Here is a 20,602-nt window from a genome sequence, read left to right as displayed (position 1 = left end):
GGTGAAGAATCTGTAGTTCTGGTCAGCTGGAGTCGAAGAGTCAGCTGTGACTAATAAGCTACCAGAACCTTTGCTTTGCCGGGATGCTCGAAGCTGGTCAGCTGGAGCTGCTAAATCAGCAGCGCTTAAGAAGCAACTTTGCTGAGGTGAAATCTCCCAGAAAGCGTTTCCCGAGGGTCAGCACCTAAACCTGTGTTCCAGGTGTGGCCAAGGTTGTACTGTGTGTTCCCAGCCGAACCTGGTAGGGTAGGAGTCACCCAGGAGGTGCTAGTTCTGAAGGTGTTGAATGGGTCATGGAGAGTATCTGAGACTTAGCCCTGTGTGGCAGGGCTGAAGTCCCTGAAGAGAGCCTAGGAGAGGCTACTGGTGAAAGTGCAGCCCAGCTGCAGCAAGGAACCCCCAGCAATTCTGAAATGCCAATGCCAGGGAACCATCAAGAAGAACAGCAGCAGCAATAAAGCCTGCCGGAGCCTAGAAGACAAGCTGTGTGTGTTGTGGAGGGCAGAGCTGGAGGTGACCCAAGCCTCTCGGCCCAGAAGATTGGACATTGAGTTATTTACACTGTTGGAGTCTGGTTTTGCTTTGTCAGGTTGTGAGGATGCCCTGGCTCTTCCCACTTGAATTAAGAAAATATGCAACATAATTTTGTTTTTGTTTTTCCAAAGTTAGAGAGACTTCAAACTTTAAAAACAGCTTACCCTTCTCCCTGTCAACTGTGTACCAAAGTACTGTAGAAGTTTTCCATAAACCGTTTAGCGCCCAGTCATGCATAATTTGGAAAACCCTGGTGAGACACTGCCTAGGAAGTTGTAAGACGATCCCTTACTTACTTCAGGTCAAGAGGAGGCTTAATGTTTCTAGGGGGTAGGCTGGGGACTGGCGGATGTGTTGGGTGAGACGCCGGCAGTGGTGGCTGGCTGGCTGGCAGTGTAGGCGGAGGTGGTGGCAGGGCAGTTGTCGAGTAGGGTGTCTGGCTTTTGGTGGCACCTAAGAAGCAAAGGAAGGTAAGTTAAGAACTTACTGTTCCAAAGATGCAGAAACAATCTTGAATAGAAACCTTAGAAATATACCCTTTGCATATGCTTTAAAGTGTCTTAATATTTTATGTATATTACCTTTTATGAACTTTTTTATAAATCTTAGTTTTAACTTTATTTTGTGAATAATTCTATATCAGTTTTATAGCACATTCTTCATGATTTTGCAAATACACTTTATTTTCTTTTCATTAAATCTGTATTTTAGACCAGAGAAATCTAGCACTCACATCTCCTGTCCCTGAATCTAGCACTCCCATCTACTGTCATTGAAGCACACTTTGTTTTTGAGAAGCTCTTTGATTTTATTTATTTATTTATTTATTTATTTACTTTTATTTTTTGGTTTTAGAGACAGGGTTTCTCTATGTAGCTTTGGCTGTCCTGGAACTCACTCCGTAGACCAGGCTGGCCTTGAACTCAGAAATCTGCCTGCCTCTGCCTCCCAAGTGCTGGGATTAAAGGCGTGTGCCACCACTGCCCAGAGATTTTTTTAAATATGAATTTTAAAAATTATTATTAAATAATTATTATTAAATAATTTAATAATTATTAAAATTTAAAATGAATTATTATTCATTTTAAGTATGTGAGTTCACTGTCATCCTCTTCAGATATACCAGAAGAGGGCATCAGATCCCATTACAAATGGTTGAGAGTCACCATGAGGTTGCTGGGAACTGACCTCAGTACCTCTGGAAGAGCAGTCAGTGCTCTTCACCACTGAGCCATCTCTCCAGCCCGCTCTTTGCTTTTTAACAAATGATATTTTATTTGGGCAGTGGTGTTTAAATATGGAAGCCTAGTAAATCATCCCACGAGTAAATCAGATACATTGCTAAAATTATATTATAGATATTAAGAAAATGTAAGCATGAATCACCCATATCCCCACCCCCTCCAATGCCTACATAAACACATGTATTTTTGAGCATTTTGTTGCGAATGTATGGTATCGGTATATTGTGTCCTTTCAATTCCTCTAATATGACTCTGTTGACTTTTCTTTTATTTGGATTTTTGATATGGGGTCTTATTATGTAGACAAGGCTCACCAGGAACTCGGAGAGATCCACTTACCCCCCACTGCTTGAGAGGCATGATAACAGGTGTGTGCTAACACATCCAGATCTCTGTGGTTAAATGCTGCAGCATGGTATTCACCCTGGGATATCCCTTTGCCAGCCTCATGGCTCTGATACCCTAAGGGACTATTCTGTGGCGAGGAGCATGGGAATGAAGTCCGTGGGTTTCAGTCTTGGCTTCAATCAGTCATTTCCTGCATTCTTTTATAAGATGGAGCTAACAATGATGGCCCCTTATATGTTTATGTGGGATGTTAGGGTCCAACAATATAAAGCACTTAAGATAGTGTCTGGCAGGTAGTAAGTTCAATGTTTTATTTTTTTATTTAATAAATTTTTGTAGAGTGCCTACAGTATGCCAAGTTCTGTTCGAAGTACTTGGGACACAGCAGAGATAAATCAGACAGTTTCTAAGGAAATATACAATATCTAAATACATAGATAATACTTAATAAATGTGAACCGTCATATACATTGTGATATGTATAGTGAAAGGTGGAAATACTGTGTAACTGGGGATGATAGGTGTTTTCTCCAGCTCTGCATTTAATGACCTGACCACATATATTGGAATTGGGCCATACATTTTTTTTCCCATAGAAACTGAAAGCACCAGGCTTCATTCATTATTTTCTTGACTATCTTGAGAAAGTAAAGAGTAAAAATGCTAACAATGCCATTTAGACTTAAGTGTCCCATTTCTCCAGTTATCATATTATGAACAGCATAAAACTGATGAAATAATCCTCTAGTACTTAGCCAAATATTTATAGTTTTTGTCTCACTCACCAAAACACTCATTCACCTCATTCACACACAAAGGAAGCTCTGACATGTAACTTTGCTTACCAATTCCTATAATACCAACCCAAATATGGAGCACCAATTACTTGAAAATACTTATCAATATTTAGGTTGGTTTTGCAGTTGCTCATTGATCACAACGATAGACTGGCCACCAGATACAACAATTATGTGCATTTACTACATGCACATAAGCACACAGGCACATACACAACTCCACACAATATTAGTTTTTCATGAGGATTTGCCAGCATGTCTCAGTTGGTGCCTCAGAACGTTGTCCTGGCTAATGGGGAGCATGGAGGGTGTGGGGGAGGCACATTTGCCTCTGTACCTTCCCGGCTTGCTTTGACTCTTTTTCTGATGTGCTATTCTCCATTTACTTTCTCGCTTGAAATTTCATGCCTGAAAATTGCTCATGGCACCTAGTTTCCTTGAATATGGAGATTGTGTCTCTTATCATCTTTGCTTTGATATGACTTTTTAGAGAGGGCAAGAGGATGTGTTAACTTTATTTGGAAAATGTATTAATTTTGTATCAATTTAAACACTAGTACGATTTTCTATCTTTATAGTTGTGTTTCTTTCTTTTCTTTTCTTTTTTCTTTTTTTGGACCTTTGCTCACTCCGGTCAACTCCGATTGCTCTGGTCAGCCCCACTCGTTCAGTCCCTGCTTGCTCCAGCCCAAAGATTTCTTTATTATTATATGTAAGTACACTGTAGCTGACTTCAGACATACCAGAAGAGGGCATCAGATCTCATTATAGGTGGTTATGAGCCATCTCATGCTGGGATTTGAACTCAGGACCTTCAGAAGAGCAGTCAGTGCTCTTACTTGCTGAGCCATCTCGCCAGCCCCTGTGTTTCTTTAAAAATGCTTCTTTGTTTATATTCTAATAACATTTGCTTGTTCTTATTTATTTATACAATGCCTTTACATTAACCTCAGGGGGGCTAGAGAGGTGGCTCAGTTGTTAGCAGTGTACACGTGTATTTTAACTAATAATCTTATAGGACCCCTGTGGTTCATGTAGCCTGGTGTTGACTGACATGTTATTTCATGACCCCTGGCCATGCTTATTAATTTGAAATGCCTCTTTCACAAGAGCATAAGTATTAGATTATTGGGCAGATGAAAAGGAGTTTTGCTATTTTAATACATAAATGATTTGTAGCCAAAGAGAATAAGCTGCTGTGAGTGAGTTAATAAGCCATTGCCTACATACAAAAATGTTTATGAACCATTTGTAACCTGTATTTCACAGATGGGATTTTGGCAAGCAGGAGCCATTACCACAGGACAGTGAGCTAAGGGCTGGAAGGGAGAAGTTACAGCTGAGGGCTGGGCAATGTCTAATCTTTTGAATTGGAAACACAGAGAGATCTCTCTACCTGTACGCAGTCTTGGGGACCATATCTGAAGAGGCATCTGTGGCTGTGATAGACACCTCCTGTTCTGCATGCCTCTCCTCCACTTGCCGTTCACTGATTATAATAGCCAGAATCATGTTGGAAGGGCGTATTCTCCTTTCCACGGAATTTGGAGCAGAAAGGGGTGAGTTTCAGTTGCCTATAACCTTGTGTGCTAGCAGGACAGGGCTTGCCTGAGAGTGCACCAAGGCCAGAGAAGGGCAGGACTCAGAAACAGAGAAGAGTGGAGTGGATTTGGAATAAAGATGACCATTGGGAAATTGTTAAAAATGAACAGCAAGACTTCATAAGACACTAAATTAACTGTTAATTGTCCCTACTCCTCAGGACACACTAAAGTCTTCCTGTGATACACTAGGAGTTGGCGGGGAAATATTTTGCTTTGCAAAATCTATGGTCACTTTCAAATACTGCAAAGAAAAACCATTTGCATCTATGAAAAATGATTCTAAAACAAAGCATCTTAGTTTTTCTGGGACAAAGAAATGAGCAGACTAACCTCTCTCTTTCTCTCTCTTTCTCTCTCTCTCTCTCTGTATATGTGTATATATATAATATTTGTATAATATTAATATATATAATATTTGTATAAATAATATATATATATAATATTTGGCTGACTCTAATATCTCAACCATGCAGACTTCACAAAGCATAGCCAATACTGAGATTCTTGTTAGGAAGAGTATAGACGTTGAACTATAACGAAGTAAGTGATAAAATGATAAAATGATAAAAAATACATATTGGCAGAAAGTGTCAGGAAATGAGTCCATCCCTGTATTTCAGCAAGGACCCTACAGGCATTGTATACAAATAGTTTTGCTTATGCCTTATAACAGCCTTGGGATAATGCTACCATTTACTTTCTGTTTAGTGTTGAAAACTGTCCAAGTTCAAAGTCGATAAGCAACGAAATGGAGATGAACCACAGTCATTTTCTTGTTCTGTTTCTGCTCTTTCTGCTATGGTCTCTTACTTTCCACTGTAATAAAACTGAAATTATTAGAAAATTTGAGTAGACAATAAATTTTCCCAATATTAAAGTATAGGTATAATTCAACTGTTTTTGATTTTTGAAAAATATTTCTTCTTAGGCTGATTTTATAAGGGTATTTTCAGTTATATATTGGGTAAAACTGGCTTCAGATTATGAAGTATATGTGGAGGGGTGTGTGGGATGCTAACTTTGTGTTGCTTTAGAATCTGATTTTGGAAGTCAGATGAGAGGAGATAGTGAACTCCAAGACTGAAAGATCAGGAGTGTCTTCCTCTGAGAAAGGCAGGGTTGGTCAGAGATATCGAACCCTGTGTCTGTAGACAGGGATGGTTTCCTGGAGCAGTGGTTCTCAATTCTCCTAATGTTTTGACCCTTTAATACAGTTCATGGTGTGGTGACCCCCAACCATAAAATTATTTTTGTTGATACTTCATAGCTGTAATTTTGCTACGGTTATGAATTGTAATGTAATCTGATATGCAGACGGTTTCATTTGGCCCCAAAAGGAGTCTTACCCCACAGGCTGAGAACCACAGTGACCTGGAAAGTTATCAAATGTATTAGTAAGGTTCCCCTGTAGGCCACTCCCAATGCTTATCTCTTTAGTTCAGGTGAAGGTGTGCATGGGAAGGAACTATGTTCAGGCCACTGGAGCCAGAACTTGAGGCCTCAAGAGGAGATGTGATGGGCATTTTGATGATAAATCAGATAGGATCAAGAGCTGTCATGGGTCATATAATAGCATGCTAGCCATGGCTGAATTTTATTCTATCATGCAGTTAAATCATATTTATGTATCCATCCATAAGTTGGGCAACATTTATGTTATTTGTACTTTTGTCAATGCTGAAGAATACCTGCTATGAACACTCTCACACAAACATCTATATGGGCCTGTTTTTACATCTTGAGTGTCTATCAAGAAAAACATTGTTGGGTAGCTCCATATCTGTCATTTGGAAGGACTGTAGGTCAGTTCCTAATTTTTGACAGCTTAGGCAATTAAAATGTAAAAAATAAAATTATTCTCGTGTTTGTGTCTTTGACTACACACATAAACAAATCTGTGGTATACATTTTTGGAAAGTAGGGCTACCGACCTAAGGAACTGAGCGTGGAAACACCCTGGTAAATGTCATGCAGTGAACTTCTACCACTTTGTGTGCCTCTAGTACAGAAGAGCATCTGCTTTGTCATAAACTCGGCAACACTCTTAATGCTGAAAGGGAAAAGCATGGTGAAATAATACTACTTAATTTGCATTTCTATACTCGAGGCTAAGGAGTTTGAACATGCCCACAAGATGGTTTATCTGCCTGAGCATGGACAACTCTTATAAGCAAGCATAAACTAATTTGTAAAATATAGCATTTTATCTAAACAGTGTACTCATCTCTATCTTTAGGGAGACAGGACCATCAGATCCCAGGAATTTTAAAATTAGACTCCTTACTGGCTTACTGACTTCTTACTTGCAAACATACACCTTAACTGGCACACATCTAACTATTTTGGACAAAGCAAACTTTTGAAACACTGCCTGCCCTTTAGAAGCATGGTAAGGGTGTGTGTGACTGGAAAGAAGCTAGGAAAGCACACATTCCCGTTCATGATTTTATTTGGTATGTAGGTATACAGATAGCTCCTGCTGTGATAAGCCACTTAGAGCACTCTCAGCTGCCTTCACAGTGGGTAAGGTCTGGAAACCACTGGGCCTTACTCTTGGTCTGAGTTTACCATACTTTTGTTTGCCTTAATTCAGTATCTTCAAAGAATTTGTAACCCGTAGTGGATGGGAAATTTTGCAAACCAATTTAGTTGAGAACAAAACACAGGAACTGTATTTAGTAAGAATTGGTTTTGATTTGAAAGCAAAGTGCCAAGGAAATGTTAGCCAGCTTAGAACAGTCCATCAAAACGGAAAGAAAAGTAATACCGAAACATGAGGGTCATACAGGGAGTCACGGCCATGAGTGGGATGGAGGGGAAGAGGTGGAGATCAAAATGGCTCTGATGATGAGCGAGAGGAAAGAAGTTAAGTCTTCAGTCACACCTTTAAGTCCTCATCTTGCCCACAATGTTAACACCCAGGGTAGCGGCTCTCAACTTCCTAGCCCTTTAAAACAGTTCCTTGTGTTGTGATGACCACCCCCCAACCACAACATTATTTTCATTGCTAGCCTACAACTGTAATTTTGATACTGTTGTGAATCATAATATAAGTGTCCATTATGCAGGATATCTGTTATATGACCCCTGTGAGACCTCGATTTGACCCCCAAAGGGGTCATGACCCACATTTGAACTCAGGTCCTGTGCTTGTCCAGCAAACCCTAAATCACACTGAGCTATCTCCTTGGCCCTAAAACAACATTTGACATTAGAAGAAAGACATTGAGACCCACTGATTTAGAGTGCTCAGTTATTGTTTTGGACTTATTTATAACACTCAGAATTTAAGTGTGTGAACATGCCATCTCCCATGTGTGGATGTCAGAGGATAGCTTGCAAGAGCTGGCTCTGTCTTCCATCTTGTAGGTATGTCTCAGAGATTAAACTCCTGCCCTCAGACTTGAAGGTAGGTGCCTTTTCCTGATGAACTATCTTGAGAGCCATCTTCTTTTTTAAGTCTTAAAAAATTCCTTTCCCAATAACAACTCTGGTGGCTATTTAATTATATAACTGTAAAGGAAAACTATTTTTACTAGTAATTTTTATTTTCAATACATAAAATAACATGGATAAATCAGGTGCTGCAGTGGCACTAGTCTAGAGGGTGGTGCAAACAGAGGCAGAAATAGATATGTAGACTGTCTAGGGCAGTTGGGCCAAGGCATGCTTTTGACCAATAAATAGGCCAACAGTGGTGCTCATGAGGTATATGCCTAGTAATTATGGGAAGCCGCTGCTGTAATAAATATGTGAACAATAAGCTAAGATATTTTCATACTATCTTCCAGTTTTTGAGTGTTTGCAACTAGTAAGCTAAGTAAAACAATGGAGATATGCAGAGAAACAAGAAATTCCATATATGCATCAAAGAACACTTTGGGATTATTCTGGTTTCATATCCCTTATTGGCAGTAAATGCTTAGGATGAGATCTGTTGCAATCTGTGCATACATGATGAGATACATTGGGGATGGGATGTAAATGCAAAGAAACATGAAGATAATATGTTATGTGTACTTTATTCACAAATCATGAAGGTAATTTTACACACTATTTTCAGTTTACCCAAAGAAGTCAGATGGGAGGTTGACAAGATGGATGATTAGGTGAAGAAGCTTGCTGCCAGGTGTGATAACCTGAGTTTGATATCTGGGACCCCCATGGTCGAAGGAGAGAACCTACACCTGACCGCTGCATATGTGTTGTGGCATGCGCATGCTCTCCAATTCACAAAACCCAAACAAGCAAAGTTATGTTAAAAAGGAGAGCTGAGGCGTGCAGCTTGTATTTCAGTGCCCTGCTGAAACTTTTGGGATGCATTTAGGATTTTGGATTTTAAGATGAGTGATACTCAACCTACATCAACTTGTGTCAGACATCTTTTAAAAATTCATTTTCACAGGCAGATATTAACTGTACCTGTGATATTTTGGCACATGTTTGCATTGCATTAATGACAAACAGGGTATTTAGGTCATCTCTGATCTCACAAATTTATCATTTCTTTGTAATAAGAAGACTCTAACTCATCTCTATTGTTATTTTGTTGTATCAGACACAGTGTTGGAAACAGTCTCTTTCTCTGTAACAGAACCCAAGCACTCCCTCCTCCCACCTGGTGAGTCTCAGTATATCTGTGGCCCCTGTCACCACTGCGTCCCTCTAGAGGTCCTGCTAACTACTATTTTATTTTTTATTTCACCAAGCTCAATTTTGACATGTTTTGTGTTGTGTTATGTTTGTGTTGTGTTGTGTTTTGTGTTGTTTTGAGACAGGGTTTCTTTGTGTAACCCAGGCTGCCCAATCCATAGAGCAAACCGACCTGGAGCTCAGAGATCCACTTACCTCTCTGCCTCATGAGTGACACACTTTTTTTTTTTTTAAGTAAAGAAAAAGGAAATAACACCAAGAAAATGTTTATTAAGGGAATTTGCCTGACTAGTGGTTCATCCAGGAAGGCTCTCTGTTCCTACTAAGTATGAGATTTTAACAGGGACAGAGTAGAATCAGACTAGGCAAAGGGCCATAGACACTGGTGAAAGAACAGGAAGGACTACCTAAGAAGGCAGAGCCTCCCTCCAGGCCTGGACAAAGCAGGTACATTGGGTATAACTCCAAGAAAGATCCATGAAGGTTAACAAACTGGTGTAGCTAAGAGTTAATCACAGGGGCAGACTGGACAGGGAGAAAAGACTCTGCTGGAGTGTTTGTTACTTCAGCTATGAAAACGACTGCTGTTGTCATTGTTCTTTTTACGAGTTTACCTCTGTAGAAGGGAGGGGACCCCAAGTTAAAAGATACCACAAAAGGGCAAGTTGATAAGATCTAGAGAAGAAAAATGACAGGGTAGACATGGAAGAGAGGAGATGAAAGGAGCAAGGAACAGGGCAGTGCAGAGGGAGGAGCGGTGCAGTGCAGAGGGAGGAGCGGTGCAGTGCAGAGGGAGGAGTGGTGCAGTGCAGAGGGAGGAGTGGTGCAGTGCAGAGGGAGGAGTAGTGCAGAGAAATCAAGTGAGCTGAGACTCTACATTGAACAGGTCTTTTTCTCTCTCTTTAATAGAAAACAAGCAAGCATTTTAAAGCTCTGACTCATTTCTGGATAAAGGAAATAATCATTCATATTGATACTCTCTCCCTTATTCCCCTCTTCTCCTTTCTTTCATTTTGTTTTAGAGACAGGGTCTTACTATACAGGTCAGGCTGGCTTTGAACTCAGTCTTCCTTCCTAAACATCCTGAGTTCTAAGATTGCAGGCATGGTCTACTACTTCTAGCTCCACTTTTATTCTCTACATCCCCCAAATGAGATAACTATTTTCTGCTTTTTCCCCCTCCACTCCTCTGGTTCAAGCTTCATCATCACTTATCCCAACTATTACAACAGCCTTTTAGCTAGTCTTTCCTTGATTTAATTATTTGTTTACTTTTACTGTCTATGCATATGTATACATGTAAAAACATGACTTACATACAAGGATGTCTGCATGTGTATGCTCATGCATATGAAGACCAGACCTTGGCACTGGATGTCTTCCTTAGTCTGACTCTACCTTATTTTCTGAGACAGAGTTTCTCATTGACCTCAGAGCTCACAGATTCTGTGAGGTTGGCTGGCCAGCAAGCTCTTGGTAACCTGCTTTTGTCTGTATTCCTGGCCTTGCGGTTGTAAGCATGTCTGTGGGTCTCAACTCATTCTCCTGCTTGCACGTCAAATACTCTACCATCTGACCATCTCCCTGGTCTCTTGCCAGCTTTTTGTCTTATTCCTACTTGCCTACAATTTATATTTGACATAGCAAACGTGAGTTCTACAGTGCAAACCAAACCATAATATTCCTTATTATAATGGTTTCAATGTCAATTACTTCAATTGCAAATATCAAGCTATGATCTAAGATCTGTAAACATTTGGTTGGTGCTTATTGCTGCAGACTCATCATTAGTCATTTCTCCTTGATTCCACCCCCAATTTTTTCTTTTCTTTTCTTTCCTTTTTTTTTTTTTTTTTTAGTGAAATCAAAAAAAAAAGTGTCCTTATCTCTTCAGTCATTAGACTATTTCATCCTGTCTGTAACATTTATAGCACTCTCTCTCCACACTTGGTTATTCATCTACTGGTGTGATCTATTCCTCCAACTGGACGTTAGTTGTTATAGAGACAAAACCCCATGTATATAATTCTTGTTGTATTTTTGGGTATAAACACATAATTGGAACTTACTAAATATTGAATAGGTCTATGAATGAATAAATGGTTTTCTGGGAGAAAGAGGAAAGTTAACATCTGCTATAGGCATCCACTCTTACTTTAAACCATAGAGTTTACTATACTAAATTATATTTGGCAAATTATTGGATATAGATCTATCGCAATAATTTTCCTAGCCTGGCATAAATAAGAAGCATGCTTAGTAGACAGGTTCTAACAATCTGGTAGAGGGATTCTGCTTTCAAATGCTCTTGGATACAGCTCAGAGATCTTGCTTAGAACATCAAAGAGTTCTGGTGCAAGTGACCTGTGGACACACTGTGTCCTAGGAGTGAACTTTGTTGCCTCCTCTGTGGTATGGAGATCATCCAGTCAGGTAACAGTAACATTGCAGGTCTTAAATTCTGGGCCCATGATGGGCAGCATCAATCCTAGTTGAGAACTTAGGAGGATGACCAAAGCTCAGACCTATTGCAGACCCACTGAATCAGACACTCAAACAGTGAGATTGGTTTTTCCTAGAGTAACCTTACTTCTTCTGCATTGGACTTTGAAATACAGCAGAAGAAAATAATTTAGGCTTTGGGGTGATATCACACAGGCTAATCCTTAAAAGCATCCTCCATTCTTTCCAAAGATAAGAGATCCAAAGTCTAGATAAGAGTAATGGTTCACTCAGACACAAAGCTTAAAACCACAAGAGCTAGGATAAGAACCTGTTTTTCTTATTTAAGTCTGAAGAGATTTGTTTGTTTGTTTGTTTAGAGTACCATGAAGCCAAAAATGCTTTTTTCCAGTTTGTTTCAAAGCCATTGTAGTTAAACATCTCCCTTTAGTGAACTTTACAGCATCTCAATGATGAAAGAAGATACGAGATCAAGCAAAAAAAAATTAATTATGAATATACTAAGGATAAATGCAGACAAAAACTCTCTCTTTCTGTATGTGACCAGCTCGTGTGTGTGTGTGTGTGTGTGTGTGTGTGTGTGTGAAAAAGAACACCGATTGCCTGATAGTTACAGCCAGATGCATTGTTTGCTCATACTTTGGTATGAGCCTGTGACTGCTGGGTGACTCTTGGAGGTCATTAGTTTCCCAGGAGGAACAATTGTTGCTAGTCAGTCACACCTCTGGTTTGTGGGAGTTGGGGAAGAAAAGAGATTTTAAGTTAGGAAGGGAGAACAGAATGGAAATTTACTACATTGACTATTCAGCCAGTTTTTGTGACATAATTTGTGCGTATGCCTGTGCATGTGTGTATATGATGCGACTTAAATTGCATCATTCTGAGATGAGACTGTCTTGTGTGAAATGGAATAAGTGGGTGTCTAGTACGTCATGATGTGTTTCTTTCCATCTCATTGGGAAACATCCCATAATTCGTGACTTATAACAGAAATGTATGGAATTGCTGTTCTAATGTCATAACTGGCCCAACCATTTCTGTGCCTCTTACATGCAATGTACCTGCCATGCATGATATTTCTATGAGGTTTAGATGACAGCATTCTAAATTCTAGTTCCTTTTATCCTTACAGGATGCTAGTCAGGGAGGAGTCCCAGAATTCACAGTGGTTTTGATTGGTGACAGAGCGGTCCCATATTCTTTGGAAGTATTTGGAATCCCATGTGGGTCTAAGGGAAGGCTTACTTTTAGTGGACTTATGGGCTGGTGAGTGCTGTTAGCTTTCTTTCTTTCTTTTTAAAAAGACTTTAAAATTTTTTTATTTTATGTATATGAGTATACAGTCAATGTCTTCAGACAAACCAGAAGAGGGCATCAGATCCTATTATCCCATTATAGATGGTTGTGAGCCACCATGTGGTTGCTGGGAATTGAACTCAGGACCTCTGGAAGAGCAGTCGGTGCTTTTAACCGCTGAGCCGTCTCTCCAGCCTGCTCCTAGCTTTCAATGACAAGAGTTCAGGAATCTAAATACCAGCAGTGGACAAAGTTATGATTTATAAAGAATAGAGTGTGCCCACCACACCAGTGGCATTCCAGGACACTGGGCGGTTCCTTTTGTGTAGAAGCCACAAAGGCATGGAGCACTGCAGGGTACAGGTACAGGGCCCAGATCAATCTGCTTCAAATGCAGTGTCCCTTGTGTCAGAGCTCACCCTGCCCCCCGCCACAGTTGTGTCTTCACAGTTGTCCTAGGAGAATCTTAAGTTGTTTCTGCATCTCTCCTTAGAACAGAGATATAGGGAGCCCACACTGCTGCTTCTGTTATTGGCATCATTCTCATGGGCAAATCTAGACTTTTAACTCCACTAAATATCTCAGAACCCACAGCTCTGATCACCACAGCTAGTCTTCACCTGATGCCAGTTATCACAAGGATCTTAACATTAGTGCACCAATCTTTAACCTGATAAACACTATTTGCCTCTCAGAACAATCCTGTATTATGGGGAAGGAAACACAGACTGTATGCAACATTCAAGTTTTTCAGAAATGAGGCTTAAAGTTAAAAGTAAAACTAAAAGTAGCAACACAGCTTCCTGATTTTTCTAATTCAAGATGTCTCCCATTCTAGTTTTTCAGCTTGCCTTCTTTTCAGTTTATCACAAACAGGTATCACCTCAAGAAGCAGGCATTGAATCTGAAAGGTAAAAGATCCTCCTAATTCCAAAGTCACTAGTTAGAATCCCAATCGGGTATTACACACCTGTGGAGGAAGGTATCTATCTGCACATATGTATATGGTCCTTCTGACCTGAAAGATGTAGTCTACTTCTAAACCTTTGGTCCAGATAATAGAGGATTATAGCTATTTGATGGCTACTGTAGTTTTCAGGCAGTTTGGACCCACACATTTTGAATTTGGCAACATTACACGAGGCCCTGCAAGTAGAGGTTAGACACCTGTCTAGTCTTCTGTGGCCTGTGGCTAACCTCTCTAATTTGTTGCTACATGTTTACTCTGATGCTCCCACTCACCCAGAGAGGCTTCTATTTCCTTAGGGGAACTAACAAGCACAAGAGATCTGTAGCCTACCACCTTCTCGAGAACAGAGCCATTAGTTTAGAGAGACTCCTGGGGGAGGTCTAATTCAACTTGCTCCTTTTGAAAATGAGAAAGTGAGTGAAGAAGTTACTTGGTCCAATATCTTCTGAAATTGATATGATTGGTCCCAGAATGGAATCTCTCTTGATGTTAAACCCAATTGCATTCTCAAGTTTGACAGCAGCAGGCTGCTTAGATCCTGTCTGGTTGATCATTTTCAATTATAGAGTGCAACATTATACCTACAGCTGATGCTATAGAATTAGGGCATCCTTTAGGGAGAAACATGTTTAATTCTCCCACCCAGCGAGTTTACAAACTTTGCAATTGCTTGACTTCACTTGAATGTGAAATGTGATATTTGATTAGATTCAACTTGGAACTTCAAATGTGGAATTTGAATCTCCACTGTGAGCCTGGTGATCTTGTGAGAGCATGTGCACATGCTTTACCACATCAAGTGAACAGCAACTCTGCAGGGTTCTCAGAGGCTGCAACAATGGCCACTTCCTATTTTACTCCGTGACATATTTCTAAAAAGTCGTTCTTAGCTTCCCCGTCTCAAGCAAATTTAAGATTAAGAACAGTGAATCCAAGTTCCTTTTTAGGTTTCCACTCTGATCAGTCAGAGGGCTCTCCTAGCAAATGCAAATCATTTGTCCCTGCTGAACTTGAATTTATCCATCAATCTGCTTTTTCTCATGTGTTATTAGCCCTAGGGTTAGTTCTGAGGGATGCTGGTCCTACTGAGGTATTTTTAGAGAGGCAGACAAAACCAAAAAAATAGTCAAACAAACAAACAAACAAACAACAAAGAAACTAAACCAAAATAGGAACATTCTATAAGAATCATGCTTTGGAAATTGGGCAGACTACTCTTGCTCTGATACTTAAAGGTCTCAGTCTGGGCATGGCTTTGCTTTCTGAGATGAGATCTCCTATACCTTAGGTATCCTGGATTTGCTGTGTAGCCCAGGCTAGCACTGACTCCACAATACCTGCCTGCTTTAGGCTTCCACAGGTATGCGCCACCACAATGGATCCCTTAGTTGTATCTTAAAGTCCTTATGATAAAAAATTACAAACTTACTTCAGCTTATCCTGGGGTTTTCCAAATGTGTTTTACTTATAGAATTTTTTTTTTTTTTGCACAAGTATCCCTATGAAAAATCTTTTAGGGCTGGTGAGATGGCTCAGTGGTTAAGAGCATTGACTGCTCTTCCAGAGGTCATGAGCTCAAATCCCAGCAACCACACGACCGTCCATAATGAAAAACAACAACAACAAAGAACCCCAAAAACCTATGGACCAGAGTGAGCGGGCCCAGAGTGAGCAGGGCCAGAGCAGGGGGGGAGGGGAAGAAAAATCTTTAAAAAATTTGTTTTACTTTTTTGTGTGTGCGTGTTTTGCCTGCATGTACATATGTACACTGCACGCATGTGGGATGCCTGTGGAAGTCAGGAGAGGGCATAGAATCCTCTGGAATTACAGTTATGATCAGTTAGGAGCCACCATGTGGATGCTAAGAATCAAATAGGGATCCTCTGCAATAACACGTGCTCTAAATTGCTGAGCTCTCTTTACTCCTTTCTGTAAACGTCTTAATTCTGAGATAAGAACTAATGTTTTTGAGTGTATATTATATCTCTTACAGTATTTTAATAACTTATAGGGATGAGGATTTTTACAGGATCAAGTATCATAATATAAAGCTAGACCCCATCCAAATGCCTGGGGTTTAGCCTCCGCTCTGCTTCTGACGCGGTCATTGGTTAGGTAAGTCACATGATCTTCGAGCCTTGGTGTTTTAGCTGCCAAGTGGAGAGAATCAGAATAGCCTGTGGTATAGTGTGGGTGGTACAGAAGACAAAGATTGGTTGTGGACTCTCCAGATACAGTGGAAAGCAGTGAATGATGGTTTCACCTGTACCAACATAAAGATAAGCAGGAAGTGTGACTATTGTATTTCTTGTAAAGGAGTTCACTTTTAAAGCTTAAAAAAAATCATCTTGGAAATATACCACTAGCTGTATTAAAATAATTTTTCCCTAATTTTTTTTATTTCATTTATTACATTTTGTTTTCGAGACAGGGCCTGGCTGGGCAGAAATTCACTCTGGGACCATGGATGGTCTCCAAATCACTGCGATCTAGTTGCCTTTGCCTCCTAAGTGCTGGGACTAAAGGCATGAGCAACCATGCCTGGCTTGTTCTCACATTTTAAAAAATGCTGTAAGCTTTCTTTTGATTCAATTAAAATGTAATTACATGGTTTCTTCCCTCTCTTTTCTGCCTCTTACTTGTCCTGTATACCCTCTCAAATTCATAAGGCATTTCTTTTTTTCTTTAACCATCATCGTTGTAGTGGTTTTTGATAGGGACCTGAACATTTTCTGACTGTCTTAGGAATGCCTTTATTTTGATACATGTATCATCTTGTAGAATACACAGAAAATCAGCTAGAGGTGTTTTTTTTCTTCTTCTTAGCTTTAGTGGAATTGGTATGTGTAGTGTTCTGTATAAATGTACAGTGAATAATATTCTCATACTGGCTACCAAGAAAGAGCCTTTGTTAATCACATGAGATGGCTTTTGCAGTGTTTCCTGTGTGATGGACACTGTTGGATTCAGCTTAGACAAGTATTTGCTCACTTAATCTCTCCAAAAACATTATGAAGTAAATGGCAGTATTGGCTTTGTTTTAGGTGAGGAAGTAGATGCATTAATGTACCCCAAGTCCAACAGCTAGTCAGGTAGATCTGGGTTCTATATCTAGGCAGTTTGGGGATCTGGTCTCTGGGTATGTCTCCCCATGAGGTGGCTGAACAGCAGATTCTATTTGGGCTCAAGAAACAGGGGGTAGGCTAAGAAGAGGAGGAGGAGGAGGGAGAGGGGGAGGAGGAGGAGGAGGGAGAGGAGGAGGAAGAGGAGTGAAACTGGGGATCTTCCTTTCCATTTACAGGAAGTACAGAGGGCTTGCAGAAACCTCTCTGGTTCTCCTGTGGAGACTCTAAGGTACACAAAAGGTGGCTTCCAACCTGTGCACTGTCCCCAGACATTTGTGTAGGTATCTCTCTTCCCTCCAAGCTCCTTCCCTTCCTTTCCCATCTCCCCTTTTCTTGGCTGGTGTGCCTATACTGTTTTGGTGCTCAACATAGGCTTCCGTTCTTCCCTCCACTGTCTAGGACTATTGGAGACTCAGTACTCTGTACTGCTTTCCTTTAGCTCCCCTCATGTGGCAACTGAAATGCCCGTTCATCTTTGGATCCTAATAGAAGGGATGTATCAGGTGGGTAGCAACCAAGCCTTCCTAGAGAGCTGGCATCCTGGTAGCTATTGTGAAAATATTCTTCACTCTACCTGTATACAGAATAGTGTATACAAACCAGTTCCACTAACGCCAAGGCTAGGAAGACTAAAAAACTCTAGCCAACTTTCTGTGCATCCTACAAGATGATCCACATTTATTGTTGTTAAACAACATGGTTAAAGATCTCTGGTGATTCCCCAAGGTCTAGCACAGTACCTAGCATGTTGTTGTGGCTTAATAGATATTTGTTGCTATCCCCAGCTGCATCTTTGCACAGTGGCTTGTTGTGTGCAAAATAGTTACTCTTCACATAGAGTTTTCTTTTTTCTGGTGCATAAATAGGTGAATGCCTCAGACTCCACGATACTGTTCAAAGAAGTGAGGATGCTGTATCTGTCTGAGGACTGCCTTCCTGGCCCCGTTCCATGTTCAGGTTCCCACCATCCTTCTAATGTGCCTCGCTAACTTCATTCTCGTTCCTTCCCCCTTACCCTTCTATGTTTGCCAAGATTCCTTGAAATGAAATCATAATGTTCGTATATGAATGTGTTGGTGGATTCTTAGGGATGTCTGTACTGCGAAAATGATTGGATTCTGAACACTGTGTGGACAGAACCCTCTCTAACCCTCTCTATCACCACAGTTATCCAGCTAGTTACCATGACTTTTAAGAGGCAGAAAGTAGTGTGGATGGAAGCAGAGATGTGATAGTCATCAATGCAATCTCTCTGGAGTGGTGCAGTCTTCACCTATAGAGTGCTGGGTGAGCCCAAACTGACTGCAGCAGGGACAGGAGGCAACATCAGAGGGCACCATCTGCATTCTTACCCTTCCTGCTTTCCCTCTTGTTATAATTTTGCAATAACCCTTTTTACTAACACTACTTTATGGCAACTCTACTGCTCCACATCCTCATTATTTTTAGTAACTTTTTTTTTTCAACATATGTTGAAGTGCTTAAGTAAATGACACACTCTCTGGAACTAAAGCTGAGGTGTTTGGCTCCTCAGTGGCACGGATTCATTTGTTCATCTTGTCTACTGCAGGGCCTCAGGAAAAGCTCGTGGGTGACTAGGGCACGTCTGTAACTCACAATGGATCTGGTTTAGCAGTAGATACAAATAACAGTGTTCAGAATGTACTATGACTGTTACAGGGGAAGATGTCAATCCAGCTTTCCAGATGTAGGAGCAGAGACAGCCGAGGCTGTCTCTTTCATAGCGTTCTAAGATGATAAAAAAAAAAATGGCCCAGTGTCTGAGTTACCCTATATTACATCCACATATGAACTATTTAAACTATGGCAAGTTCAGATTTAAAAATCGTTGCAAGTAGAATTATATTTTTAGGAAAAAAATGAAATGAGCTACATGAAAGCCTAGGTCTATGCATACTAGGTTGGCAAAGTGTGTTGACAAAGTGTTCCAGGTTTTAGCATCTGGTTGCACTTTTGGTTACAGTCAGACCTGGGTCTAGGAGTGGTGGTACACAGCATCTTCTGTTACAATAGAAACAAGCAGAATCTGCACGGAACCTGTTGGAGCCCTCTGAAGGACATCTGCCTCTGCTGGGGAGGGTGGAGAAGCCTTAGCATGAGAGAATGAACACTGCTCCCCATCATCCCTGCTTCTGCAGCTGTAGACTGCTGGATGCCAGCCCTCCGGGACTTAGGTCAAGCTAGGATCTACAGGAAGTTCTGGAGTAATTCTGAACACTTCTTTGGTGTTATACTATGTAACACTTCATAGGCCCTGCTTTATCTTAACTTTCTGTGCCCTTCCATTCTTACTCCATACAAGGTATTCCAAAGGAAAATGTGTTTCTAAAATAGCTCCAAACATGCCATTTTTTATATTATAAGATATAGAAATCACATGTCATTTAAAGAGAAACTAATTGGAATTTTTTAAAAAATGTTTAGATGTTAAGTGTACATAAAAAAATCTCCTGGTGGGGTTGGAGAGATGGCCCAATGGTTAATGTTCTTCTAGAGGACCTGGGTTCAATTCCTGGCACCCAAGGGTGGGTTCATAACAATCTGGAATTCTAGTTCTGGGGACCTGCTGTCCTCTTCTGGCCTCCATTGCTATCAGGCATGCAGGTAGTACACAGACATACACACAGATAAAACACCCATACACACCCCCAATAAAATGTAAGCAATGCCAACAAAGAATCTCCCAGGGGAGTGATTATGAATGGAGATATTAAGACTCCAGATAAGGAGCTGTTGAGGGGAGCTCCATGGAGTTAGAATAGGGACAGGAGCCTCAATTTCTGAAAATGTCAAAGCCATTCAGATGGAGTGGGTCTGTGGATCACACTGGAGAAACACTGCCTTGAGGCAGTGATACAAACAAAAATCCCTGATGGCTACCATTGTAAAAGTATTTTGAAGTGAGAAATATTAACTTTATCTAATGGCACACTGAATTCTAGTTAAGACTTTACAAGGCAAATTTTGTTTTTAGAAAGAACAGCAAATTATTCCAAACAGATTTTCTAGGCAAAATTTGTGACTGATTGAGAAAATGTAATCATATTTTCCACAAAAATGATCTAACAGTTACCAGGGTTTCACAGTGAATTTAAGTGAGCCAAATGAGTAATGAAGCTCAAAACACCCTTCACTGTACTCGGGACAGAACAACAACCATCTGATACAGTGAGCAGTTCAATTACATGAATCAAAACAGTGCTTGGTAGGCTTTCCTCTACAAAAGGGTGTATTTCCCTTAATAAATTCAGCAATGTTGTCTGTTTGAGTCATTGTAACACTTAAAACTGTTACAATGTGAACTTTTTGAGAACACAGTTAAATAGCTTGTTTTGGAGTTTCAACATAAAAACCACAGGCTATTATACTGTAGTCACAGATTACAGAAACCCTTATTTTCTTGCCTATTTAAGAAAAATTCCCGGACTATACAGAGAAACCCTGACTCAAAAAAAAAAAAAAAAAAAATCCCTAGGGATTTTCACCTTGGATGTCAGTCCATTTGGAGGAAAGACTAATTTTACTTTTCCAGAAGAGGCTAAATATG

At 40.3% G+C, this 20,602-nt stretch overlaps 1 protein-coding gene across 4 annotated transcripts in view; it reads right to left on the bottom strand.

Annotated features, from left to right (window-relative positions):
* Positions 1-20,602, bottom strand: part of Fyb1 (FYN binding protein 1) — a 138,286-nt gene that overhangs the window by 49,659 nt on the left and 68,025 nt on the right. For all 4 annotated transcript variants that reach the window (XM_031360730.1, XM_031360734.1, XM_031360732.1 and 1 more), the window contains exon 3: positions 831-987. In XM_031360730.1, coding sequence (XP_031216590.1) covers positions 831-987 — 157 coding nt within the window. The remainder of the gene's footprint in view (positions 1-830; positions 988-20,602) is intronic.

The sequence above is a fragment of the Mastomys coucha genome, unplaced genomic scaffold, assembly GCF_008632895.1.
Source record: "Mastomys coucha isolate ucsf_1 unplaced genomic scaffold, UCSF_Mcou_1 pScaffold8, whole genome shotgun sequence".
Taxonomy (NCBI): domain Eukaryota; kingdom Metazoa; phylum Chordata; class Mammalia; order Rodentia; family Muridae; genus Mastomys; species Mastomys coucha.
Note: the sequence above shows the minus strand (reverse complement) of the source record. Positions and strands in the feature narration are given on the sequence as shown.